The sequence below is a fragment of the Seriola lalandi genome, unplaced genomic scaffold, assembly GCF_002814215.2.
Source record: "Seriola lalandi dorsalis isolate HSWRI2012SDOR001 ecotype SW California unplaced genomic scaffold, Sedor1 jcf7180002054427, whole genome shotgun sequence".
Taxonomy (NCBI): Eukaryota; Metazoa; Chordata; class Actinopteri; order Carangiformes; family Carangidae; genus Seriola; species Seriola lalandi.
In genome coordinates, this window is record NW_019524980.1 from 459151 (window position 1) to 485615 (window position 26465).

Below are 26465 nucleotides of genomic sequence, written 5' to 3' on the forward strand. Positions count from 1 at the left end.
ATACTTGTACCCTGTTGCCAAGTCCTGTCAGGAACAATGATCTCAATACACGACATATGACATTTACATAATATTTTACGCAAAGCCCGAGTTTAGGAAATAACTAGTATTCATATGGCCTCTGTCAGGTTTTCTCTAAGTAAATCAGTGATAATTTGCTTACACACAGTTATCTTAAAAAATATGCACGATGTAAACACAGTATTACAGTTTTAGGAGCCTCCAGATGAGGTGATAAACAGGAACCACCACACCCACAAAATTTCAGTTGATGTACTTCAGCATTGAATAGTTCTAAACAAATTTGCAGTCAGCTAAATTACTACAAACCAAGTGACTCATAGTGAACCTGAGGCCTGTGTCCCAGGCCATTTATTCACTTTGCCTATTAAGTAATTCAGCATTTCCAAGACTGATCACATTAACTCACAATGAAGAAAACAAATTAAAAATATATGTTCATAGCACACAGATTAAACAAAGTATGATGTTTATAAACACTGTCATAAGTAACACACAACATGTGTGCACCTTCATAAGTGAATCAGATTATCAAGTAGGACTTGACAGGATTTATTAAGTAGACATGTCTGAAAGTCCCCCTGTCAATCATTTATAGGCTGTATATAAAAATTTAACAAATGGATTAAAAGACACTATTGTAAGCAAATATAAGTCTTAATGTATATTTCAACAATTATAACTCCTCCTGTGGACACCCATAGGTCGAGGCTGCTGAGTCGATAATGAATGACAACATAGTAAAACAGTTTAAAAATGTAAAACATGCATCGTAGAGAAACAATTGTTGACAAATACTTTACATCAATAAACACTTGTAATATCCTTTTAGCTGCATACTACTAGATCATAGTGTGTTATAAACATTTATTAAATGTTTATATTCTGCTTATAAATGCTGATTTGGGGGATTTAAACATGTTTGCTCAACTCATAGCAGCGCTCTCGTTGTGAGTAGTGACTTTCTTTCTGTATCATAAGTATGTGCAGAACATTAATCTGTGTGTAGCATGTACCATGACATTAAACCACTTTGAAGTTTCAAATAGGATCACAAAGCCAGGTAATATACTTGTAGCAAGACAATCTAGACAGTTTAGAAAATAAAGTTTTCCATCAGTTGGACTATGCTACTTGGTTTGTACTCGTGACTTAATAGCTTTCATTTAATGGAAACTAATATCCTCCAGATTGATTGTGTCCCCTTTTTCAGTTTTACTTATATTGACATCATGTGTAAAGTGAAAGCAAATAGTATGACTGCTCTTTTACCTTTAGGTTTTGGGTTGAAAATATTTCTTTGCTTTCACTGAAGTGCGTCAGTAGGCTTAATCATGGAAATGTATTATTTCCAGTGCATTTAGAAGAACATATTTTGGCTGGAAAGTTGTGCAGCAACATCCACAGCCCACATCAAATTGTAATACATTTAATATCCGGTTCAACTCTGTGGTATGTTCACAGTCAGCAGTAAGGAGGGAATGCAGGGAGAATAATTTTGTGTTTTTGGTTTTTTTTTCCTAGTGGGTAGATTGTAAAAACCTTGTATTGAGATAAAACAGGCTCTATGTTTCAGGAGGTCTGGGTCGGTAGCAGGAGTTGGTGAGCTTCAGACGCAGACTGCCATTTCTCGAGCTCTACACTCAACTCCACAGTCCCTGGTTCCAGTTGGGTAGACAGAGAGTTGTCTGTGTGAACATCCACCTCACGCTCCTTCTTTCCCTTTCCTTTGCCTATAGAGCACAACATTGAACAGGATTCAGGAGACTGAAAAGAAGAGTTTACTGACTGAAGAATCAAAACACAGAAAATACGTTTTTAAATTTCAAAGTGTGCCTCTCACTTTTGGCCTTCTTCATTAATATCCCCTACTAGATATAAACCACATGTACAATATAATGAGGCCAACCATAGAATAACATCATAGTTTGTCCACAGCAGCTCTGACTCACAAAGTGGTGAGGTGTGGTGCTTTTATCAGACATATTTTCTACTATTTATTTATGCCAATCCCATTTTAAAACTAACTCTGATTAACTAATTCAGATAATGATCTTATTAACCTTTTGAAGATGCTGTATTCTTCTGCCTTGTACCACTGCCTCCTCTCTGCTTTGATTCCTTGTCCTCTGTCTTCTTGTCCTCTTTGATTTTCTTTCCCAGATCCTACAGATGAGTGAAAAACATATGCCAAATGAAACAATCGTCAGTTTAACAATTTATAATCATGTAGGACGCCCCATGTGTTTCTAGTTTGTCTTCCTTTCATAGTCAGAGTCACTGTTTAGGACATCAGAAATCCTGCTAGAGTGTCTGCCAATGTGAACCCCAGTTGTTTCTTGTAACTCAAAGAGAAATGAAACATATAATGATCATACTATCTCAGCAACATCCTGGCTATGTAGACACCTGTTCTGCATGTAAACTTGCCTTTTCAAGTGTTGCCATAGCTTTCACTTCAGACTCTGTGCGCAGGACACCAAGGTCACAGAGGACGTTGACCTTATGATGTCCTTTCACCAGGCTTTGCAGGGGGATGTGGACAGAGCCAAGGCTTCTTCTGATGGGGGCGTCCTGCACCAGCTCTGGGACAGATTTCTTCTTTTTGTCTTTAGACTTGTCTTTGGTGGAACCAGATTTGATTGGAGACTAACGAAGACACCAATGACATGAATGTTTAGATGTAATTGATCTAATTTTATCTGATTCAAACCAGACCAGCGTATAACAATCCTCTTTAGCTACATAACACAAGACATGAAAGTCACATGTAAAGCACTGATATCAAGGGCTAAATAAAAATTTGAACTAAGTTCCATCAGAGCAATAAATGTAATGACTGTGATCTTACTGCATGTTATCGACCACATTTTTTAGGAACAGTGTGTAAAGTATTTGGATGCTGAGGAAGGCTGAACCTTATGTTTCACATCGTACAAAAACGCAGCCCTCCCCAGGGTTATTATGTAATAATGATATAAAATATGAAAACTGCAACACCCTCCCTAAAACATGTCAAACTAATACAACAATGTTAAATTTGTATAATATAGTTAATCATCTACCCCAAATTAAACCTTGCACATTCTAACGTACACATTAATAATTTAGAGACAGGACTACTGCCCTCTACAAAGTGCAACTTTACAAACTCTGGCCACAGTCTAATAGTATTAAGAGCATCTGTGGTGGTTTAAATGAGTTAAGGCCAGAAAACAAGCCTGTGACCATTAAGTTGTAGCACATTGGTTGCCATAGTAACATGCCCAGATTTTCAGTAATTCAGTAATTCTCCTCATGCCCCATTCTGTGAATGAACCATTCAGGATATCCCGGTAGGATTATTGATCAGATTGGCTCAATAATCCTTATGTTATTTGGGCCACCTGCTGACCAGTGCAAGGGGTGTCTACAGTTTGTGATTCAATAGGAACAAAATTCTAAGCTCACTTCCTTCCCTTTCCCGCCTTTCTTCTCTTTGACAGTTCGACTGGGTTTGGCTGCTGGGATGTCTTCAGAAGCAGCAGGCCATGATAGGACCTAAAATGTCAAATGCCAGAATATGAGTCCTGACACATTTTGCATCTAAATGTTTAACCCCACAAACGTTATTTTCTTTACCTTTTCCTCCTCAATCCTAACATAAAGTCCTTGATTGAGGAATTTCTTTAAGCCTCCCAGATCACTAACAATATACATTTGTGCATCACTGAAGTCCATGCACTCTGACCATGTCAGCTTTGACGTGCTGTGCCTTGACACTAGGAAATGAAATCATCAAAATGTGTAAGCGAAACTCACACACACACAAAAGGTACTTCATGTACAAAATCACAAAAACACAAAAATAATTCAGGCTTTTGGCAAGTGAGAGAGACACACATCAAAGAATATACAAACAAACCACAGATTGAGTGCTAAGTTAAGGAAAGTGTTGACACATGATAAAGCTTGATAAATGATCAGTCTCGTCATCCAATTTCCATCCAGTGTGTACAATTCTCCGCAGGTCGCTCTGACTGTACGTTTCTCTGAAGGCATATGTGTAAATTCCGTAGAAACTGATAAGAAAAAGTTCATCCAGGTTATACAGGATAAATTACGAAGTTTAATTTACCCAAACATCATACTGACATTATTTCCAAACTCTGTCATACCAATTCACTGAATGGCATCAACCTGTTGGTTTTTATCTTTCTGTAGAAAGAACTGCTTCAGCGTTATCAGTATTTGTGTTTGTCGGGCAGGAATCCATTCGCCTGTAGGCCTGAAAACTGCAGATCAAATAAGGGAACTGTTATCACCTTGTGCAGCAGCATGGCAGGTTTCCTCAGTATTGACAATAGAGACTCCACTGTCTGCTTTGGACGTTTCTCTTTCACAGGTCTTGTTTGATTGTTGGTCAGCATCACTGGAACCGTCCTCTGTCACATGCGCTGTTTCAAATTTAGACTCACCGTCAACTTTCTGTGAACAAAACCAAAATAATAATAACTGACTGGTTTATTTCTGTGCAGATGTTCTTCATCAGTGTCCTGAGGAATATTTTGAACATGTTCATTTCAAACTTCCAAATTTCACATTCTGCAATGTTTAATGTTCGCTTTAGAATAACCTCACAAAACAAAGCACATATAAAAAACTGATTGTATTTTGTTGAAATGGCACTCTGTGTGTAAAGATAATAAAATCTATTTTGCCTAAGCTACAACAACAAAATGGTTTTCATACATCAAAGGAGACACGTTACAGCTTAGGTATGAATTTGTGGCAAGTTGCAAGTTGTTTGTATTAGCTAATTTAATATTTTTTTAATGTCGTAGGTTCTGTGATAATTTTTCTTGTTTGATTTATGTGACTTGTGTATTGAGCTTTTGTGATCTAATAGATTTAATGTTTTTTAAATTTTTCCTTTTCTATTGCAGCTCTTTTCATACAGACATAATCAGGGTTTAAATAGACAGACTGCAACCACCGAGTGTTATGCTGAACATGTGAGATCAAAATGTTGCTCTATTAAATTAAATGTCTTAGCAGCTCTCTGATATTTTCGTTTGTTTTCTGCCATGAATGACGTCTTTACCTGTGAACTTTTGGATTTGAGATTAAAGGACAGATTCACATTTTTCAAGTTGATCTCAAAACATTAAACACATTCCCATTTGCTCCCTGAAAGAGTCATTAGTTGCTATAATTGTTCTGTCTCTGAGTAAATATGACTCCAAAACTTCAGATGAAGTTAATGTAAGGCTTCAGCGGTTTGACTTTGCCTAATCTTGTGGTTATTTTGTAAAATTACTGCCTTTTTCTTGCACAAAATTCACCATTTCACTTCCTTGGACACTTTGTTTACTAAAATTCATTCAAGATACCCACTTGTTTTGTCTTACTCAGACTGTTGAAACCACATATTAGCGTCAGCTGAAGTTCCTAATGCATTTCTTTTTGCTTTTTTGCAGCCAGTGTGGACAAGGAGAGCCATTACAGCAATGAATGACTCTTGAAATGGACACGTGAGTATTGTCTTTAAGACAGACTTGAAAAAAATGGGAATTTATCTAATAAAATATTTGAAATGTTGAACAAATATTTGCAAACATTTGTGAATTATCAGTCATTTACAAAATGAAACTGTTATGAAAAAAATCCAAAGTTATGCTAAAAATACATTTGCTTTGAATTCAGTTTTTACATGACCTTCTGGACGTCGCTGAACTTAAAGAGAATGATTAGCGTTTGAAAGATACGTCACCAGATTAATGGGTGTGTGATGACCGAGGAACTCGTATGTGATAAAATAGCTGTAGGTGACGACAGGGAAGTCTGGAGCATTTTCATCCACACTCATCAATGGGTCTGGGATTCCCTTCATTCTGCCCACACTCACTCTGGCTGATGCGCGATCCACTATCAGATCTGTACAAAGGAAAACGATCCTCATATAAACTGTAATGACTGTGAAACTGTTAATTTGGAAAATTAAAAAGAAAACCTACAAAAACAGTAGCCCATGCTCACAGCACTCAGATATACTATTTGACAGCACAGTCCACAGTCTCACCGCTCATCTTGGCCAAGCCCCTAAAACGATGTCTTTCCTCAGGGGAGATCCGTGAGGTGTCCAGGCAAGAGAGCTGTGGGAGACTGTCCACAGTGAAGCCCGGGTAGGAGGGTGCAAGGGTGAAGGGGTTTCCCTCCAGAATTAATGTCTTGAGACAGGGGAGTGTGCTCAAGGCGCTCAGCAGGGCCTGCTGGTCCTGAAACTCACAGTCACTGAGGTCCAAACATACCAGCTGTGGCCTGAGGTCAGAGACAGCCATCGGGTTTACAGGGCAGCCAGACTATGTGTGTGTGTGTGAGTGTGTGTGTGTGTGTTTGAGTGAGTGAGTGTGTTTTTGTTCTTGGGCTCACTACACACAACAATGGCATTATTTCCCCAGGCCCCCAGAAACCTGCCAGAGCATTAGAGTCAAAATAGTAAGTTAATTAGATGAGTAATTGGTTGACAAATATTGGGTTGGTACAATGAATTGCAATAAATTGGTAATTATGATAATTAATTGAGAAGAAATTCACAAGCTTCTTCAAGTTTTTGATATGTCTGTGATATAAGCTGAATATCTTTGGGGAATTCTTATGGGCATTTTTTTTTTTTTTTACTATTTTTAAAAAATGTTATACTCTATTCATTAATTATAAATTATTAAGGGAATGATTTTCAGAGTGATAAATAAATGATGAAAATAAAATATTATGTAGTTGTTTGCAGCCCTACACTGTCCCAGGCTTTCTGTGTCACTTACTGTTTTTTTTGGATTCTGTTTACTTTTTGTACCTAAATGTACATTTTGGGATTTAGATAAAAATTTAAGATTTAGGCCTTGTTCTGACTTGTTTTCTTCTATACCGAGTTTTTGGATCAAATAATAAGACAGCTGTATTTTGACATGAGCACAAGTCAAACTAAAATAAATAAAGGTCTTAAAACTACAATAAATGAATAAGCAAATAAAAAAACCTTGACACACTGTCCCTCTACAAGACCACAACATAAAAGGCCTCATCTTGACTTGACTTTTCATTTGACCTGGTTTTGGTTTACCTCTTTAAGACCAGCTGACTTCCTGTGTGTGTGTGTGTGTGTGTGTGTGTGTGTGTTTCGTGTGTGTGTATGAGTGTGTGTGTGTGTGTGTGTGTGTTTTGTCTGTGTGTGTGAGTGTGAGTGTGTACTAACCAGTGTTTTCCGGTAAGATTAGAGATGTCCTGATGGTGACCAAGGTTGTTTGAGCTGAGGCTGAGGTACTGTAGACGTGGAGGCGTACAGTTGGTGAGACTGTTGAGAGCAGATAACCAGTTGGCACGTAGTTCCAAAATCTTTGAAAAAAAAAAAAATCATCACTACATCACAACACCTCCTAGACTTTGACGTACAAGTTATGATTTCATGTATGTTTTGCAACTGGACATAACTGAGCTAAACTTTCTTTATGATTCAGTTGTTAATCACCATTTAATGACTTCATCAGAAACCTGTGGAAATAAATTTAATCTGAAGGGCTGCAGAGAACTTTTGCCTCACCTTCAAAGTGCTGGGAAAGTTCTGTGCAGGGATCTCTGAGATTTTGTTGGCACTCAGAACCAGTTCCTCCAGCTTTGAGAACTTTAACAGGCCATTGTCGATGACTGACACCTGGAATCAAGCACATGTTTTTTAATTGTCTAAAACATCAAACATTAATTACTTTTGTTTTGGATAAGATCAGGTTGTCACAAGTAGTTGTAGGCAGAGGTGGTTGCTTAGAGCCCCTGAGGACCCCCAGACAAGATCAAAATGTGATCATTTTTTTTGGATTCTGTTTACTTTTTGTACCCAAATGTCCATTTTGGGATTTAGATGCAACGAAAAATTTAAGATTTAGGCTTTGTTCTAACTTGTTTTCTTCTATACCAAGTTTTTGGGTTTAGGGACTTTTCTAACATGTTTTGGGATTATAATAAATACCATAGTGGCATTCCAGAGGGGCAGGTGTAGTGGAAAGCCTCCCAGTATGCACTAGGGCAACAGGTTTATGAATAACAGTCTGTGCTTATTTATGTTTCTGTGACATTACAATTGTGTTTGATATTTTTGTCAGTGTGCCACCTGTTCCTACTATTCTGCGGTTATTTCTGTCAGTATCAGGAGCACAGACTGTGAGTGTTGAGGTAGGTTTCGTGATACACCTACAAATGGGAGTGCTAAGATTTCGAAATGCTATGAAAAGACTCTACTCTGAGTAGTTAATAATTGATCTGGAAATGCAGATTTGTTAAGTTCTTCTGAGAGAAAACCTCATCTTGCTGTGAGAATTTGAGGCCAGAGACTGTGTATTAATGTAATAAAATGTTTGTGTTTATTCAATTAAAATTCAAGAATGAATGATGAATTATATTGTTTATGTTTCACCAAATTTTTCAAATCCTGTGAAAAGGCTTGTGGCCTGGTCAGGTGAGAACGGGCCAGGGGATTGAATCAAATTTAAAGAACAACATTTGGGTTTATTAAAGAAAATCAGTATACTTACACCCTTGTCCACAATGCGTAGTGTATTAAAGTACTTGTAAATGAAGTCAGTATGCAGGCATTCTGGTGAGAGCACAGCCAGCTTTCTCAGGGCCGGAGCTTGAGGGCTCCATGATGTATCATGCCACCATGGGGAGTGAGAGCAGCTCAGCAGATCCAGGAGGCTGTCTGTCTCCTCTGTCTCTGCTGCATCTCTACCATCTTTGCTCTTTCTCTGATAAAATAATATATATATATATATATATAATCACTATGTTTATTGATACTGTATCTAATAGAAAAAGCAAGCTACTGTAGGCAGTGAAGACTCCTTTAAACTACTAGGCGCACTTATTCTTATAGATAATTACAAAATACTGCAACCAGCTCACAGCAGTAAAAAAAAACAAAAAGAAACTCACCCAGTTGCCATGTCCACAAGGAAAGTCAGTCAGACACAAGTGACGAATCTGCTCTTCTAACACAGCAGAAAGTGTGTTTGACATCATGCCTGTCAACTGTAGTTGCTGATGACATTTGTAACATAGATTTGTTAAGAGAAAGACAGCAGCTACAGGATTCAGTTGGTCTTTGTTCAGTCTTTCAGGAAAAAGGCCCCCAGTGTTTGTTTACAAATGGTTGTTGGTTGCCTGGCAACAGCTGGAGCTCTCTCCAGGGGCACTGCATCCAGTCAAAGTCCTTGTAGGTTTAGATCCTCTCTTATAATCTCTCTGATCCAGTCAGGACTTGGTGTCTGTGCAACAGGTTGTAGATGGTATGACTGTGAAATATCTGATTAGAAGAATTTAAGAAGACAAAAAATAAATACATAGATAAATAAAAATGATATACAGGTGAGGTTTAGATAAATTCACATTTAAACCAGGACATTTCTACATGACCCAAGATTTTTAACTTGATTGCTGACAGGAACATTTTTGTGCATGCGGATGATGCATTGAACAACTTTGGCCCCTGACTGGGACACTTCATGGTAACTAGTTATACCTTTGTTTGTCCTGCAAGAGCAAGATACATTTCTTCTATGTGGCACACACTGGCACTCTCTAATGCTATAACAAACAAACAAACATGCTAGCAGCTCTTGGGCACAGTGGTGCTTTGAGCTGCTGCTAACATCACCAAGCTAGCCTGCTAATAATGACACAGCCAACATGCAAATGCTAAGCAGGTATAATGTTTCCCATGTTTACTGCTTCAGTGTTTGCATGTTAGCATTTGCTAATTAGTACAAAACACTAAGTAAAAGTGAAAAGTTGGGGGATCACCAAAGTAATTACATTTCATTCAAACTTGAATATCCGTTCATCTTTAAATTTGTTCATTGTGTGTTTTGTCAAATGAATTAGACTCAAATACAAGTTAACAAAAAAACAAAAATTATAATGTGTATTATTGACACAATGTCATCCATGGTTACTGTCAATACCGGTGTACCCCTAGTCTGAACCAAATGTCATGCCAATCCATCCAATTGTTGTCAGCATATTTCCCTAAAAAACAAAACTATTAGTGATAGGGATGGATAGAGAAAATAAAGAAAGATAAAAAGTGTGGGGATCACCAAAGTTGCTAAGATTCATCTTCTGAATGTCTGCACAAAGGTTTATGACAAAGGTGGAGCAAAGTTGCGGTCTTTGTTCGAGGGTTTGAACCCCATGAAGCTACACTGATCTTTTACTATCTCTGTGGTTGACATTAACGATGATGTTTTAAATCTTACGTATTATAGGCAAACATCCTGTGCTGTGTTGTCCGCAATAAAATATCTTAGTGATAGAAAGAAGTCTGTAGATTTTTTGAGGACACATGTTACTGGGAAATTCACAATATAGCCAATTTCAAATTCCTACATAACACAGTAAACGCAACAATATTTAATGTACAGTATCAATATTAATTGGCAGTGCAAATATGAACATCATCATTGCCATCACAGATCTATGGAAATCAGAACCTTCATGTGTTGAGGAAATCTTTGGAAAGAAAGAAAAAAAGTTTAGTGAGATAGACAATGCCAGTTTATGCTCTTGTCATGCTCTCGTAAGGTTTGAATGCATCGTAACAATGATTTCTATGATACCTCTGCATTAAAATTCTGTGGTAAATGACAGTTAAACCTGTAATGACAGCAGAATTAATTTTTTTTTCATTTAAGCAACAAACATCAAACATCTTAGATAATTAGATAAGACTGGCAGTTTGCATTGACTCCTCAGATATAACCATTGTGGTGAACACTGCCCTAGAAATGCAAAATAGAAACATTTAGAAGATGATTTTTCAAACGATAATGCCACGCAAGCATGCGTCATACCCGGCTGATGGCATAGAACAAAAAAATCCCATCCCATGTTTCGATATATAAGCTCAGTGTGCACCAGTTTAGAGGCACTAACTCAAAGGCAAACGGACAAAAATCACACCATGTCTTTTGGTAAAGGTAAGCTGTTAAAATTAAATTATAATAAATTCTTCAGGGTTTTTTTTCCCCTGAAAACTGTAAGAAACTAAGTAAAATCTCATACTCCATCTGTAACAATGCTTTAGAGTTTCTTTGATAATTATGTAATGATTTTAAGAGTATATCTAAGTACTATAAGTGTTTAGGGACAAATTGAAACATTAACTGAAGTGAAGCTGCTTAAAATATGAAATGAGCTTTTAAATAAAACTCCCTTAGAGTCTGTCATTCTCTCCAGATCTTGAGTTTTGACTCCGTGAAGCTAATTTCACTTATACTTGAGGAAGCTTCTGGTTGTTCTGGTTGGTCATATTTTTTGTTCATAACTTCTTTCAGAGCTCCTGCTTTCCTGCATTGTTATGATGCACATCTCCTTCATGGCCTCCCAACAACTTGATGTAGGGAAGTTTCAGGACAAAATGAAGGATGTAGTGCTGCCTCTTTGTAATCTACTGGCGGCAGAGCGGATTTATGTAAGTAAACATATCATACTTTAAGTTCATAACATTTACAGTCCATTGAAAGTGATACTGAGGGACCCCAGTCCTGTTTTTATAATATTTCCATTTCATTTGATATGTATTCAGTGGCAAAAGCCAATCAATGTGACATAACAGAAAAGGTATCACAAAGTCAAGCTGCCTCTTCACTGTAGATGGAGGTCTCTGAGCTCTGTACTCCATTGTTGACCTGATGCCTCTCACTTCCTCTCCAGGTGAAACACATATTTCATGGATCACCACCAAAGAACTTAGAGCCCCTTGAGGGAATAACTGTTCCTGTCGGAAACACCACCAAGGAAATCCAGACTTCTATCCATGCCATCACCTGCTACCTCGACAAGCACCTGCCGACAATCGTCGGGAATGTCACCACTAAGCAGCACCGGGATGTTATCATGCGCAACATCAAAGCGTTTCGTAATCACTTCAAAGAAGCTGTTCAACAGGCAAGCAAAGGTCCACACAAAGCTGCTAATTCACAGGAATGCCACACAAATATAACAGCTTCAGACATTTACAAAATGAAAACGAGTGGCTTCAAAATCATCCACTTTGCCAGGTCATGGGTAGAAGGTTTCACAAACATGACCTCCTGTGGACAAACTTTGGACAAATGATTTATTTATTGGTCTGTTATTTAAGGTTTTCTATATTTATTAGTATTTATTTTATTTATATTGAAAGATGTGTTCCACATTTTCTGTCAGCTTTCTGTTTTGCTCCATTCTGACTGGATACTTTATGATTAGATACCTACTTTATGATTGTTTCAAATGTAACCTGCCAATAATAAAATATTTAATTCAAAGTACTGGAACTGTAATTTTACTGCAAAAACACAGTTTGAGACTCCTTATGTGGGAAAGTAAAAGAACAAACTGTCGTGGGAATTTCAGGAAACAACAGGAGAGTGGTCTTTCCAGTTTATTCTGACACTTGCAAGTGGACGTCTCAGCCAACAACAAGAGTGTTACTGACCAAGAGCGCAATGCATGTTCACTACAGTCTGCTTTTATACACTCATACACCTGTAGTACATACTTCATCACGCTTGACATGACTACCTGGTATGGCACTGAACCAAGTTAAAAGTAGACATGAACAGAAAAATTTGAATGCACATACAGCAGTGCAGGCGCCACAAGTTCTGTAGGCGTGATATAAATTGAGTTTTATGACCCCCAAAGATAGTATGAGGAATGTGCTGTCTTTTTCCAATACACACACACACTCACTCACTTTACAAATATAATTTTTTTAGGATTTTAGAACAAATTTCCTGTTACAAAGAGTGCTGTGAATTTTTATGCCAAGTTGAGTTTTAAAGATTTAATCTGATTTTTTGTTTTGACTGTAGTGATGGGATGTGTAGGTTTCTCTGAACCAAAGTTTTAGAGGGAACTCCCAGAGTGTAAAACTGAACTTTCTATGTAATAGCCATACCAAAAACACGCAGGGGAAAATGTTGAGAAGACTGAACATTTTTGATCTTTATCTAAGGAGTCCTAATAAAAGTGATCCTCGAAAGATGGATCAGAGAAAGTGTCACATCAGAGAGTCTGCTGTCGACTAAAGCCTTCTGCTGTCATGGACTTCCGTGCTGGTAAGTGTCTCACCGCTATTTTTAAACCAGGCAGCCCCACAACTTCTGCGGGCAAACTTGCACAACACTGAAACTCTCCAGTGGTGCATATCACGTCTCTCTCTCTCTCTCTCTCTCTCTCTGACTCTCTCTCTCTCTCTCTCTCTATCTGTGTGTATTCAAATCTAATTAATCTCCACTGTGTGCTCTTTCATGTCACTGCTATAGTCCTCATCCTGTGCATGAGCATTGCACAAGCCGCCTGCAGATCTATTACAGATGGAGCAAAGAACGAGACCATCGATTTCCTCCAGAAGGAGATACGGACTGCTTTCCACAAACTTGTAAGCTTTCTGATGCATAATTTGATGTGTTCACCTATAAGAACAGCTCATATTGATATGATTGTAACATGCAGGGGTGGGAAGATGCGAGCTCTTTATTATTGTTACTGGAACACCACATGCATGCAAATGACTTTTGTTGATTTTGTATGACGTGGCCTACTCTACCAGGCCTACTTCTGGGGGGGGTAATAATTACAGTTTACAGTTAATACGTTTAGGAACAAAGGGTAGTCTATTGGGTTTTTAAACAAAAAAATGTAACCACTCTTCAGAGCAAGGGTAAATAGAAGGAAGCTTAGTTTTAGGGTGTATTCAGAGGCTACTGAAGTGGTAACCTTCATTGACGTAAGGAGCGTTATAATCAGTGGTGGAAGAAGTAGTCAGATTATTTACTTAAGTAAAAGTAGCACTACAATATGAAATTCTCTAGTACAAAAGTAGCTCAAAATGTTCCTTAAGTAAAAGTACAGAAGTGTTAGCAAAAACCATTATGCAGAATGGCCTCTGCCAGTGTTATAGGGTGTTTGATCATTGTAGGCTACTGTGACGTTGTAGCAATGTTTAACTGCTTCATATATATTGGATGGATTAATCAAAACGAATCATATTTATTGATTTTTTTTCATGTAAAATCTCACGTAAATTTAGTCGGGTAAAAAAGTGAGCTACAATTTTTAAGTAACATAAAATGAAAATACTCAGGTAAAGTATCTGGAAATTGCGTCCAAGTAGGTTACAATGCTCGACTGAATGTATCCCATGTAGTAAAGACTCCTCCTCTGTTGTGAACACCTGCTGATCATCTCGTCTCCTGCAGCGTGCGCCCGAGCTGCTCCCCAAAAACTCCTGCCTTTCCCTGAACGTCACGCAGCTGGTGGGACCGGAGCGGCACCCCTTCGTCGCTCACCACCTCAGCCCCTTCCTCTGCTACATGGTGAAACTGTCCCCGCTGACCCCGAACCTGTCGGATGAGCTGATGAATATCAGCCAGTACATCCAGGATGCGACGAGCGGCCACGCAGATCTCCAGAACTGCAGCCTGCCGAAGTTTGAGCAGGACATGAACAGATACACGTTTCTCCACTGTCTGCTGACCCGCCTGGACGAGCGGCTCAGCAAAGCAAAGATTTGATTTCACTGCATAGTATGAATGATGTATTTATTTATTTAACAAAGCCTTGAATTGTTGAAAAATTAATTTTTATAGTCACGTTTAATATGAATGAGAAATTAAACTTCTAAAGTTCTTATCCGCTTATCATCAGTATCTGATGACAAAGTAATATTTATTAAAAACCAAGTGATATTTATTGAGAATAAAGAAGTCAAGCTTTCCATTTTTGTTGCTTTTATTGTGATTCAGAATTATTTGAAAGGCATTGTTTGGAAACACCGAAAAAAACACACACATATGCAGCATAAGAAAATATCTTTACTTATTAAAACAAATGAAATACAATACTAAATTTGGAGAGAACCAATCTGCAATGATATACTGTACATCATCCCATACAAAACCAACTCACAGAAACAGCAAACTGAAGTTGGATATCCAACCTGGTATGACAAAACACTTTAAAATAATTGGTTGATTAAAAAAAAAAAAAAGAAAACACCACACAAATGCCAAGCTGCAAAGAAACGTTCGGTGCTCTTTGTTATATAGTATTAAATAATGTCTTCATTCTTGGTTTGAAGGGGAGACAATAATCACAGAAAACTCAAAAACAAATATTTTCATTTTCAATCATGACAACCATAGTTGCATTCAGAGGTGCATTTTTATTTTCTTACAGTAGTAATAAATATTTTTGGGCAAACGTGAGCTAAAATTGGGTTTGCAACACTGTAAATAGGCTGCAGAGTTGTGCACTGTTAAAGTGCTGAATTTTGATGACTGCTTTCTCCGTGTGACTAGAAACTGAGCAGCCTGTACATCAACAGGTAAATGGTGAAAGATGTTTACGTTACAGAAAAGGAAAACGTCCCATCACAAGTCACTTGGAATCCACAATAAAAGACTGCAAACGAAAAGCTACACATTCATCAAATAAAAGTGGTGCCTTCTGATACTGTACAACTCAAGAGTAAACTAAGTTGCTCTGCAGAAAATAAAATAAAAACACAAGTCAGAAAACCTACGTCTGCCTGAGGAGTGCTGAACCACAGAAGAAAAAAAAAAAAGAGACAAATCAGCCTGCAGCGATCACAGGTAAGGGCACTTTGACCTTAAGGCTGACATATGTGACACTCTTAGATAGAGCGAAGAGCTCTATCAAATATGATGTCAGTAACACAACAAATTAATTGAATGGATGGGTAAACTACACGTGGCTTTTTTTCTGTCTTTCTTGATGTGGCAGAATAATTGTTTTCTCCTCTGTCTGCCATTAACACACATTAGAAATTAGTGTAACTATAAGGAGGGAAAAAAAAGAAAACACATCGGCGAACCAATCCACGTGATGTGACCTGTACCCTTACAGAAAAATGTGCCTTCCTGCTGAGGAAGATCCTGACTTGATTTGTTCATAGCTGAATGGAAAATAATTACGCACACTAGCTCAGCCCTGAGTGACCAACGAAGAACAGAAAAGACAGCTACTGTGCATTGAGATAAGATCTTGGAATACTGTACATGTGAAGATAGTATATTTATAGTCTGTACTGCTATTTCATCTATGCTCCCTATGAGGGCTGTAAGTAATATTGCTCCATTATGCTGTGACCTGCCCAGTATGTAAAGTGTAATAAACCCACGTATGTAAAGTGACTGTTTTCTTGTGTAATTTGCACTAAAAATGGGCAGAGCAAGCAATGTATGAAGGAAGTAGTTCAGCATGGACGGAAAACCACCAGGAAACCACTAATGTTAACTGGCAAAACAACATTCACCTGAGTAAATGAGGGATGGAAAAAGATGCTAAAGCTCTCATCTCTCTGGTATTGATTAGGTATAGAGAAGCCCACGAGTGATCAACTTGGCCATGTTTCAGGCAATCCCCTACATTCTGGTGTGAAGCTTCTCTGGGAGGTTTCAGAGCCTCCAAAAGACACACACTGTACTGCCAACTGTTCCTTAAAAAAACCCACATTCATCTGCTCCCCTCGTGAAAAAAACATCATCTCCATTTACTTACTATACATCTGAGAGCGAACACGAAACAAACAATCACTCAATATTTCCCTTTTTAACACAATGCTGTTTGTACATTATAAAAGTAATTTAAATTTAAATATATATTGTTGTTCAAAAAGCAAACCACAAGTACCATCTTCCAATAAGTATTTAGAAGATCTTCACCTCAAGTAGGTGAAGGTAGTAGTAGTTGTTGCTGTCGTTCAAATATAATATGATAAAAAGCCATTTCTGCACAATTGTTATAAATGTACTGTCAAAGGGCTGAGCTTCCTGTGTGCATCATCCCCAAGCATCAATGTGCAACAGAACAAACGTATGACCATCGAACATACCCAGTGAAAGTAAGCCAGACCAAGCCTGCATTTATCATTTCACTTATTTTTCAAGGAAGTCGAGGATCTGCGGAAGACGTGGTGACCTAGCCGAATGGCTGTAAGTTAAAGTAGTGATATGCCGCTTTGGTGATTGCTGGTAAAAGGTTCAGGTGGCTTTTAGGTCACCTCACCTCCTCTGAGAGCAGGCTACACATCTGTGTGTGTAACGGCCTGGATGGCTTCTTCAGGCAGCAGGGATGGATCACTAAGAATGGACGTTGTTGTGCTCAGCTGGCGAAGGGTACTCAGCACCACTGAAAGACAATGAATCACAATTTAATAATCATATAACCTGACTGTAAAATGCAGCATTGTGAAGCCAACTGTCTTGCTATATATCCTTACAGAGTGATACATAGTAGGCATGCACTTTCACAATTTTCCATGTTGCTCGTGATCTGGCAGCTAGGTACAACATCTCAACTACTTGTAATGACTGGGTGGGAGACAAGGCTTGGGGATCTACTGTGACATTGCCATAGTCAAGGGGGTATTTAAAAACAGGCCCTGAAAGAAAACTTGAAAGAAAACCAGCTGTTAAAATCTTATTGATCTATCTTTTTTTTTTTATTATGGTCTTTATTGCATTAAACCTGCATCAATAGATTTTTTTGGTCACTTAGGGGCACCACAACAGAGTGAACTTGTTATCAAATGGCGGTGGCCTAATTATTATCCAGCAGAGCAGGATGTCTAATGCACAACATTAGGAATTGTCTGCAGTCATGTTCCTGGTATTGGGCAGGCAGTGTATAGTGGATTTATTAGAGTTTTTTGTCTGCTGCAGCTGGAAATGGCCTTGATAAAAACACTGAGACTAAAGTAATTATCAGGGTACTATGTGTAAAAAGCTGCATTTTGATCAAGTTAATCAAACTGAAAATTTCATGGTGGCACATGACTAGTTATACCGGCAAAACTGAGACAACAAAACAAAAACAATCTTACTTTCAAAAGTTCAGGTGCTTCTTGCTGCAAGAAAAGCTTTAATGTGGACCTGCAAGGCTGCTGACATTCAGCTTGATTTTGTTGCACATTAAAAACTTCTTTTGGGAAAGTGTTAATGTACAACAACATTTTATGTTCAGCTTTTTTGAGGGGCACTGTTGGCAAACTCGTCATTTACAAAGATGTTTTCATGACTGATGCATTAAACACTCCCAGGTTTTCCAGGATGTATAAGAACCTTGTGCGTCAGGCTAAAAACAATGACTCAGGGAAATGTTATAAATGGTCATAAAATTGATTATAGGACATTGACAGATGTGAATCATCAAATTTGAGGGGACAGCCCCACTAGACATGGAATAAAAAGCTGGAGCGATAACAGTCTTAATTTTCTGCTGCGACACAGGCCCAGCCGCCAGTGAGCAGCTAAAACCATGACTGAATGAGAAGTCTTTTGACGTCACCTTCCATTATCAGACTCACTTAGTGTAACCGCTTAAGTCGGACTCAGGAACAAAAACATATTATTTAGTGTGGGAGGTAAGAAGATTGGATGAAGATCGGAAAATGTGATCGTCACTGTTGGAGTGATTTTTAGCATTATTAAAAATGAGACACTCTGCTAAATTTCCTGTCATGTCATGGCTGCTTGATACAAGAAGGCAGGAAAAAACAGAGATAGTGACAGATAGGAAGCAGATAATCAGGTGAAACTGAATTACACAAAGTAGTGATCTAACACTATGCAGCTGGAAGAAAGTCCCCTCTGAGCTGTGAATGATCCACAACTACCAATCCTTTTTAGTTGCAACTATAGAATAGTTGGCTGATGATGTGTAGTACCTTTGTGTGTCTTTTACTTACTGGGTCTGAGCACAGGAAGGGAACAGTGACGATCAAGCCATTGCAATGTGGTCTGACACAGCTCTGCCCTGCTTGTAGTTGACACCATCCCATTGAATGACTCAAAGAGAGGCTTGATAATGATGCTGAACTAGAATTGATAGTGGTCAAGGGTTAATTATAATACAGACTGAGACAAATGCAATTCTGCCTGACCAACTATTTGAGCACTGGATTATAACGTGTGCTTCTGCAGCTTTTGTTTTTATCATTTCATGCATCATTTTGTGGTTCGCTCAAACTGAAAAGTATGTAACTAATAACACATTTCTTGTTAGTTCAAAGATGACTCAGGGATTACGTTTAGACACTTGGTCATCAAATAAATTTTTAGGTGAAAGCAATTCTAGAAATGATTTTACAGCACACTGTATATACTGCCACCAGATAAATGTTGGGTAATTCTGCCTGAAATCAAGTTTGTCTGCTTTCCTAGATAATTTGGTAGAGAACCACCAACAGCTTCTCCTTTAAAAATACAGTGTGGATATTTTCACAGTGAATTTCTGGTTATTTGTATTAATCATTTAAATCCTCTAGGCACTCTGGCCACTGAGTAAAGTTTAAATAAGTCTGTCGTTGTAGCCTGGTGTAACAACAGCGTGGCTTTCCTCAAGAGTTACTGGAAGACTTTAAAATGTTTCCACTGTGTAACCCTTGGTTTCCATTAGATCTACCCTTGAGAATGTATGACACAGGACATAATCGTTAAGATAAGTATCAGTCTGATTTGAACAGGGTGACTCCCAGACATAAAAGCATTCAATGTCAAAGCAAAATGCTGACACCATACTCTGAGTTACTATATAGTAGAAAAACATTGTAAGGGCTGTTTCGTTGAAGGATACAATCCAGAACTTCCAGTCCTGAAGCGTGCGGCTCTTTACATATTCATTGAACTTCTCTTGCATGTGGTTGAAGCGATGCCGCCTGATGGGCACCCCTGTCTCAGGCAGCTGTTCCTGACACAAGCTGTGATAAAACAGTGACAGGAGACAGCAAGGGTTGAGAGTTTTGTATATCATATGAGGGGTGAAATATATATTTTGTTGTAACATACTTAATGGACGTGTTGAGCTCCTCTATCTCCTCTCGTAGTCTCTTAACCTCTTCCTGCAACTGCTGCCTCTCCTGTTGGAGCTTCCCAATGTGCTCCACTGTCTTCTGCAATGTGACTGCATTACTGCTCTACATGCACAAAGTTAATGTATATGGTAGAAAGGGAGAAAGAAAATTAAATTTGTACAACAATATGTGAAGCAGATACTGTGCACAGACATTGCTCTGAATCTACTGTGGATGTTTTATAAAGAGTACACAGACTTACATTTGATTGTGACTTTATAGTGGGAACCAGGTTGCAGAGTGTTTTAAAGCCAATTTTTATGTTTGATCGTCTCTTTTGCTCAGCAGATATGTGTGTTGTCCTCCGGTTCTGACACACAAAAGCAGTGGAAACATTACACACCGACTTACTGAAAGTGTGAAATATTACACACAGGAAAAGGGGAGATGCTACTGATATTATGAAAAGGGTGATTAATGAGTCTAGGCATTAGATTCAGTCTACTACTTTATTTATTTTTTTATCATTGAGATTTAAGGCTTTCCAACTACAGGCCTTAACACATAAAGTGCCATTTCATTTTCATTGAAAACATTTTCAAGGATTGCCCAAGCCTGTGAAAACTCAAATGTTACTCACAAAATGAACCATATTATATATCATATTATGTTTCTTATATATAATATCAAGAAACATAAACAAACACAAACCTGTTCATTCTTTACCAGAGATGTACTGCTGCTGATGAGTGACTGGGGACTGGGAACTTGATCTAACACACACGTTGACCCTTGACCTGAACCTGGCTGACTGTGAACTGAAAAGAAAAAACAAACAAGCAAAAACAGACCTTTTAAGATGTGCTGGGTTTGGAGATATGATGTGCAGTCTGGGTGGACTGAATTCTCACCAACACTCGAGGTGGCTTTCAGATTTTTACGGCTGGAAGAATAAGACTTTTCTTTGGGGACGATCGGCTGGGGAGATTTCTGCGTCTGAGACACAACGTGAAATCCAGGAGCCTGAGATTCATGAAAAGACAACAAATAGACAAGACATAAAAAATATGTTCAAGACTAAGAACCACGACAATAAAATATGATGTTTAATTTGTATCTTGACCATCTGAATTGTAAGAAAATGTAAGTTTAATTTCACACTCATGAGTTTCACACATCAGAGCAATAAAATCTAAACGCTGCAGTTTTCTACTGGCTACTTTCAAGAAGGAAATTAAACAGTGAGGATGACACTGACAGAGCTGAAAGCATACCCCTCTAATATGAGATGAAGTGATGACCACTCCGGTATTAGGGACCACATCTGCTTTCAGAGGTGTAGGTGTAACAATCACAGCATTGGCGTGACCTGGGAAAGGGGCTGAGGATGAACATTGAAAATAAGGCACAACAGTGTTAGTCTTGTGTGCATTCATACATGAAAACATCCAAAAATGATCATCACATTTTTGACATACAGGCCCCCCAGCCTTGCTCCTCTGTGGCTTTTCCATTTGTGTAGGAAAAAACATCCTTTTCTGCACTGAGGCCAAAAAGGCCTTGTGTTCTGGTGGTTGGGGTACCAACCGTTGACCCCAACCCCAAATTCGTTTGCTAAAGAGATTATTTTCTCACTTTATCCAAATACCAATACTGTTCCATTTGAAATCACTATCAAGGTAAATATAAATATAAATTATGACTGAATAAGGAAGGTTTCAGCGCTATCTTGTGGTAATGAAGTTAAAGTGACACAGCTCCACTGCCAGATCAACAATGTTAAAATGCACAATTTCTCCAAACAACACACCTGTGAGGATGAGGTGGGATGGGGGGAGAGTGTTTGCAGGAGCAATCCTTTGCACAGGGCGGTTTTTGTTGGCACTGGATGACAAAAAAGGGCGAGGCATGGCAAAAGTCTGAGGGTGCTGTACAGGAGTGGCAGGCAACCGAGCCATGGGTTGGAGTTGGGACGGAGGAGGTGGAGGCTGTGTGGATATGGAGCCATACTCTGAGCCATGGCTGAAGGTGGTTGCTGCGTCGCTGGCTGTGACAGTAGAGGAGGCTGTGTGTGTAATCACAGACGGTGCTACACTCTCATCCAGCGCAGAGGTGCTGTCCAAGGGTGAGGGAACCATGGGTGCTGCTGAGGCCATGTCCTGACCTGGTAGGCACGGTACCAGAGGATCATGGGATAATGCCTGAGAGACTGAGGAAACCCCTGCTTGATCACTGGGTGCCACCTGCCCAGGAAACAGAGTCATGTAGTTTTGAACATAGGGAGCATCGCCACCACCGCCACCTGTTCGACTGGTTTGACTGACCATGGGAGAGGGGATGGGCAGGGGTCCAGGAGGGGAGATATGGTTGGTTGTGAGTTGCATGGCGGACATTAACTGGGCCTGGCAGGGAATAACAAAGGAAAAGGGAACAAACACACTTAGTCCTTTCTTATTGTTCAATATGATGTCGAAGAGATGCAGTTCTATGTGGACTCACATTAGGTGTAAATTTTCTCTTCTTTGTGCTGGTAAGATCATGACAGTAAAAGGGCTCTTATACTATACAGTATAAACTTTTTATAAGTTTTATTTACTTTTCAGCAATGACAATGTCAGAAGTGGATTTGTTATTTATTCAAATATTAATGAATACCGGTAATTGACTTTCCTGGCTGTAAGACGCTGTAACTTAATTTTCACATCTGCAACCAATTTGCACTAGTTTTCTGCAAGTGCAAGTCTAGACAAAGACTGTGACAGAATTGTGGATAATTAAGCTGCATTTATATCTGTCTCAGGAAGATGAAAAATTGATATATTTTATGTGGTAGGGACATAAGATGCAAGTTCCTGCATTGGCTTACAGCGAATCCAAGAATAGATTTTAAGATTTGTTTAAAAGCCTGGCCGTGAACCAGCCCTACAATGCTGCCAAAACATGTCTTTGGCATGGCTGTTACATAATCAATCACTGGCATCTTTCTGTACCTGAAAGGTAAAAACTGTTAAAACTGCATTTATGACCCCAACACAAACTCTGGAACATACTTTCACAAAATTTGACTAAATAAATTACTTCTGTGGGAGCTTCAAAATGACAGCATCAAAGAGAAGCAAAAATATTTAGTCATATTTTGAATGAGTCTTTTATTCTCGCAATAATCTAAATTTGAGGTTAAGCAGTTTTGAGCAGCAATTCATGTATGAAAGTGCTACATAAATAAGTTTAGTGATATTATTATGTTACACAGATTTTTGTAACTACATTAAGACAGGAAGATGGTAGCACATGTGGTAGAAATCCTCATAATTTGTCAAAAAAAAAAAAAAAAAATCCCTACATTTTTTATTGAAAAAATAACACACTTCTTGCACAAACTCTCATCATGGTGGTGTGTGTTAGGGATTGTGACATGGGTTGGTGTTTACCTGTGACTGAGAGCTGCTGCTGGATAGAGGGGTGACAGATGATGCAGTGGGGGAAACAGAGGGGAAGACGGGCTGACGGAGGCTGTGAAATAAGTCTGCAACAAGAGTCTCTATGTTAGCTAGAGGTTAGTAAAATCACACTACTTTTTGTGTTAGGCTAAGCCAACTGCTGTAGCAGAGTTACAAGAACATGTGCTTGATTCCTGTAGAGTGTGCATCATTAGTGTGTGTGCAGTACTGCTGCAGCTATGGGTGGTGTCTTACTGCTACCTTGCAGTGGATCAAAAGAGTCCATGAAGTCTAGGTTGGGTTGTAAGGGGATGAGTCCTGGTTGGATCATGTCTGCATTCCCTGCATGAGCTGACAGGTTAAGAAACAGAGGTAGGGAGAGCAGGGGAAGACGTGCCAGTGTTTTGACAGATAAATAACATATTGTTGAGATTGAGCCCTCAGCTGTTTGTTAAAAAAACTCAAATGTAGAGGAAAAAAAAAGAATAAAAGTAGGAGCTTAGATACAATTCAACTATTAAATCAGGTAGTGAGTGAGTAGGAAAATCCTAAAAATCAAATTTGGATGTCTTTACTGATTTCATAAAACAGACAGCACATGATTTTCTCACCAATCTCCCTTGGATTGGGCCAGGGTATGGGCTGGTGCGAGGCCAACGTAGAGAACAACGTGTCTGAAAACTCAGACATCAGAACATCCATGTCAAAGAGGGTGTCCATCTCCATAGGCGCAGGTGTTTCATTATGCTTACGAGGCAGACGGCGTGCAGCAGTCTCTTCATCCTGATAAAAGGAGACACGGAGCATGTCTGGAGAGACTTCCCCAAACAGCGATAACTGCTCCTCTGGCCCCTTTGAGTATTCAAAAGGCAACCACCAAGCCAGTTAGTAACACACAAGCATGCAGTGTAGAGTACAGCCAACATGGGAAGGCACTGAAGTAATTCCAACACTTCATCGCTACAGTTTACACATTAATCTTAAAAAACTATTTATATATGTGTGTATATAATTTATGTATATGTGTGTGTGTGTGTGTGTGTATATATATATATATATATATATATATATATATATATTCATTCATTGTGTCTGTCAGCAAGTTATGCGGTAAATTAGGTGCAAGCAGGCAACAGTACTTTGTTCAAACGCAAATCAATAATATGAAGGTGACTGGGTTAGCATGGATTATTTCCATTGATATCAACATCTGGTTGAACAGATACTGATACAGATACTGATCGTAATGGTCATGTTGACACTAAAAGGGCTGATGGGTTGAGCATGATGCAGTTTTGCATACCTTAAGCAAGCTTGACAGGTCATCATCCTTGTGCTTCTGTAACTATAAAAGAGTTGTGAGTGCCGTGTTAGATCAATATTTATGTTGTACAACCACTCAAACAAAAAGGATACATCTACAAAAAGCTCAGTATCCCTTTGACAAAAACTAAAATATTACAATGTGTTTATTAAAAAAACTGAACAATACAGTACCCTTTTCTTGAAGTATGTTCTCCATTTGTGATATTCTCTTATAACGATTTCAATTCTTCTTTTCCAGCATTTCCCCTCTGCGGCAGTGGCCTGCAGAAGAATGAGGGAGATGTGAACTAAAAGTCCATAACAAACACTCAGCACAATTAAAAGGAAGTGACAAAGGAAACATAAAACTAAATGACAAAAAAGGTTTGAGAGACTAAACAAAGAATGATGCACAGGAGGATTTTGGTGACAACAGTCACTGTTGTTGTTTGTACATCACATAATGACCCCATTTTTCAACATTTACCTCTGCAGGACGATGGACATCCAAGTCCATGCTACCATCGAGGGGAGTCACAAAGTGACAAACAGGATTCTCCCTTTTCTCCACATCTGGGGGTAGAAAAAAATAACCCAGATCACATTTTTCATCCTGCTGAATGACCACATCATGCATACAGACTGCAGCTTCACCAGGCCCTGTGAAGGGTCACTTCTCATGAAAAGCTTGACCAAGCTTGTGTTTTATTTTTGTGACATTAATGAGAGTTGCTATTAGTCGCTTTTACAAGACTGCTCATGGCATTTGAACAAACCGTTACTACTGCAGCAAATTGTAAAGACTGCCAATATTTATTTTAGAAATTATGGCACATGTGAACTGAGAGGATAAATAAAAGCCTGGTGGCATCTGGAGTCCTGAAGAAGGTAATATTCGCAGAGGACTGCATCAGAGTTATGACCATACAGCCCTCTGCCCCTCCTTCAGACAACAGACACTTCAGTTCCTGCTGCAGCTTGATGGAAAGTTGAGCGCTAAATTCATGTCACTTTAAACTAAACACTAAATAATACAGTCTATACTGTGGATATCAAATGAATGAACAATATAGAACCCTTACACTGCATATACCAGGCTCTCCATATGGCATTGTTGAGGCGGATCTTGTCTCTCCAAAGCAGCTTGAGACCTTTGAAGTTCTTCCATTTGGGAGATACCAACTTACCACTGAAAGGACAAGAAAAATAACAATGAAACAACTTCACAAATGAGAGAGATGTGACATTCTATATTGCAAATGTGTTGGCTTAACAAGTTCATCACAAGTGTCTCGACAAGTCAACAATCATCAAAACCCTCAAAGATCATAGTGCTCTCCTTTGCATTATCATCAGAAGAGGGCCTTTGCTGATAGCCTTGCTTGTGCAGGATAAAAAGCTAATTTCACAGACAGATAAAAAAAAGTTCTATCATGACTTTATTCTGCTCAATTATAATAACCAGAAGAGTTATTCTCGCTAACTACAACACTGAGCCTGTGTTCCATCACTTATTAAAGGCACCATTTGTCGACAGGAGTTACATGTCTGATGAATGACTGGCCTGGATTTGGATCATCATGCCCTTTCAAAGAGCTGCAGAACAAACTGTACAGAAATACAAATTGTATAAAAATGTCTAAAATGTGTAGGTGTTAAAAAATAAACTATATATCAACTGTAAAAAAAAAAATCTTTTTTGTTTTGTTTTTTTAGCACAGGAAGAGACGAGCTCAATTCTAGCCTAAGAATCTAAGTGCATACGTTACATAATTTAAAAGAGAGAGAGAAAAAAAAAAAAAAAAAAA

General features: G+C 38.6%; 3 protein-coding genes across 5 annotated transcripts in view; 1 reads left to right on the plus strand and 2 right to left on the minus strand.

Moving 5' to 3' along the window:
* Positions 1–1593: 1593 nt before the first annotated feature.
* LOC111658211 (leucine-rich repeat-containing protein 43-like) lies at positions 1594–9151 on the minus strand. The gene is made up of 12 exons (XM_087175239.1): positions 8986–9151; positions 8586–8798; positions 7601–7711; positions 7256–7395; positions 6083–6321; positions 5774–5937; positions 4326–4488; positions 3643–3782; positions 3472–3561; positions 2452–2670; positions 2085–2187; positions 1594–1754 (listed from the first exon to the last, which is right to left on the minus strand). Exons 1-12 carry the CDS (start codon positions 9070–9072, stop codon positions 1594–1596), a joined length of 1830 nt encoding a protein of 609 aa, XP_087031365.1. The 5' UTR covers positions 9073–9151.
* Positions 9152–13354: 4203 nt separating this feature from the next.
* LOC147818861 (uncharacterized) lies at positions 13355–14771 on the plus strand. The gene is made up of 2 exons (XM_087175230.1): positions 13355–13477; positions 14298–14771. Exons 1-2 carry the CDS (start codon positions 13376–13378, stop codon positions 14610–14612), a joined length of 417 nt encoding a protein of 138 aa, XP_087031356.1. The 5' UTR covers positions 13355–13375; the 3' UTR covers positions 14613–14771.
* Positions 14772–14811: 40 nt separating this feature from the next.
* mlxip (MLX interacting protein) overlaps positions 14812–26465 on the minus strand; it is a 14721-nt gene continuing 3067 nt past the window's right edge. The window contains exons 2-17 of one of the 3 annotated variants that reach the window (XM_023410661.2): positions 25740–25846; positions 25145–25230; positions 24850–24939; positions 24656–24697; positions 23964–24135; positions 23611–23703; positions 23344–23438; positions 21723–22314; positions 21187–21293; positions 20824–20935; positions 20624–20730; positions 20175–20282; positions 19908–20035; positions 19696–19819; positions 18809–18938; positions 14812–17250 (exon numbers count right to left, since the gene is read on the minus strand). In XM_023410661.2, coding sequence (XP_023266429.1) covers positions 17144–17250; positions 18809–18938; positions 19696–19819; positions 19908–20035; positions 20175–20282; positions 20624–20730; positions 20824–20935; positions 21187–21293; positions 21723–22314; positions 23344–23438; positions 23611–23703; positions 23964–24135; positions 24656–24697; positions 24850–24939; positions 25145–25230; positions 25740–25846 — 2200 coding nt within the window. In that variant the 3' untranslated portion in view covers positions 14812–17143. Of the gene's footprint in view, positions 17251–18808; positions 18939–19695; positions 19820–19907; positions 20036–20174; positions 20283–20623; positions 20731–20823; positions 20936–21186; positions 21294–21722; positions 22315–23343; positions 23439–23610; positions 23704–23963; positions 24205–24655; positions 24698–24849; positions 24940–25144; positions 25231–25739; positions 25847–26465 lie in introns of all 3 variants that reach the window. The other 2 variants (XM_023410660.2, XM_023410659.2) reach the window with 2 other exon arrangements.

What these genes read in the sequence shown, in the direction of transcription:
- LOC111658211 (XM_087175239.1), bottom strand. Translation starts at nt 9,072, where the DNA reads ATGATGTCAAACACACTTTCTGCTGTGTTAGAAGAGCAGATTCGTCAC. An exon ending in TACGCATTGTGGACAAGGGT is followed by an intron (nt 7,712 to 8,585) that starts GTAAGTATACTG and finishes GCTTGATTCCAG; the next exon opens with GTGTCAGTCATCGACAATGG. An exon ending in ATCACACACCCATTAATCTG is followed by an intron (nt 4,489 to 5,773) that starts GTGACGTATCTT and finishes TTTTGTTCACAG; the next exon opens with AAAGTTGACGGTGAGTCTAA.
- LOC147818861 (XM_087175230.1), top strand. Translation starts at nt 13,376, where the DNA reads ATGAGCATTGCACAAGCCGCCTGCAGATCTATTACAGATGGAGCAAAG. An exon ending in GGACTGCTTTCCACAAACTT is followed by an intron (nt 13,478 to 14,297) that starts GTAAGCTTTCTG and finishes CGTCTCCTGCAG; the next exon opens with CGTGCGCCCGAGCTGCTCCC.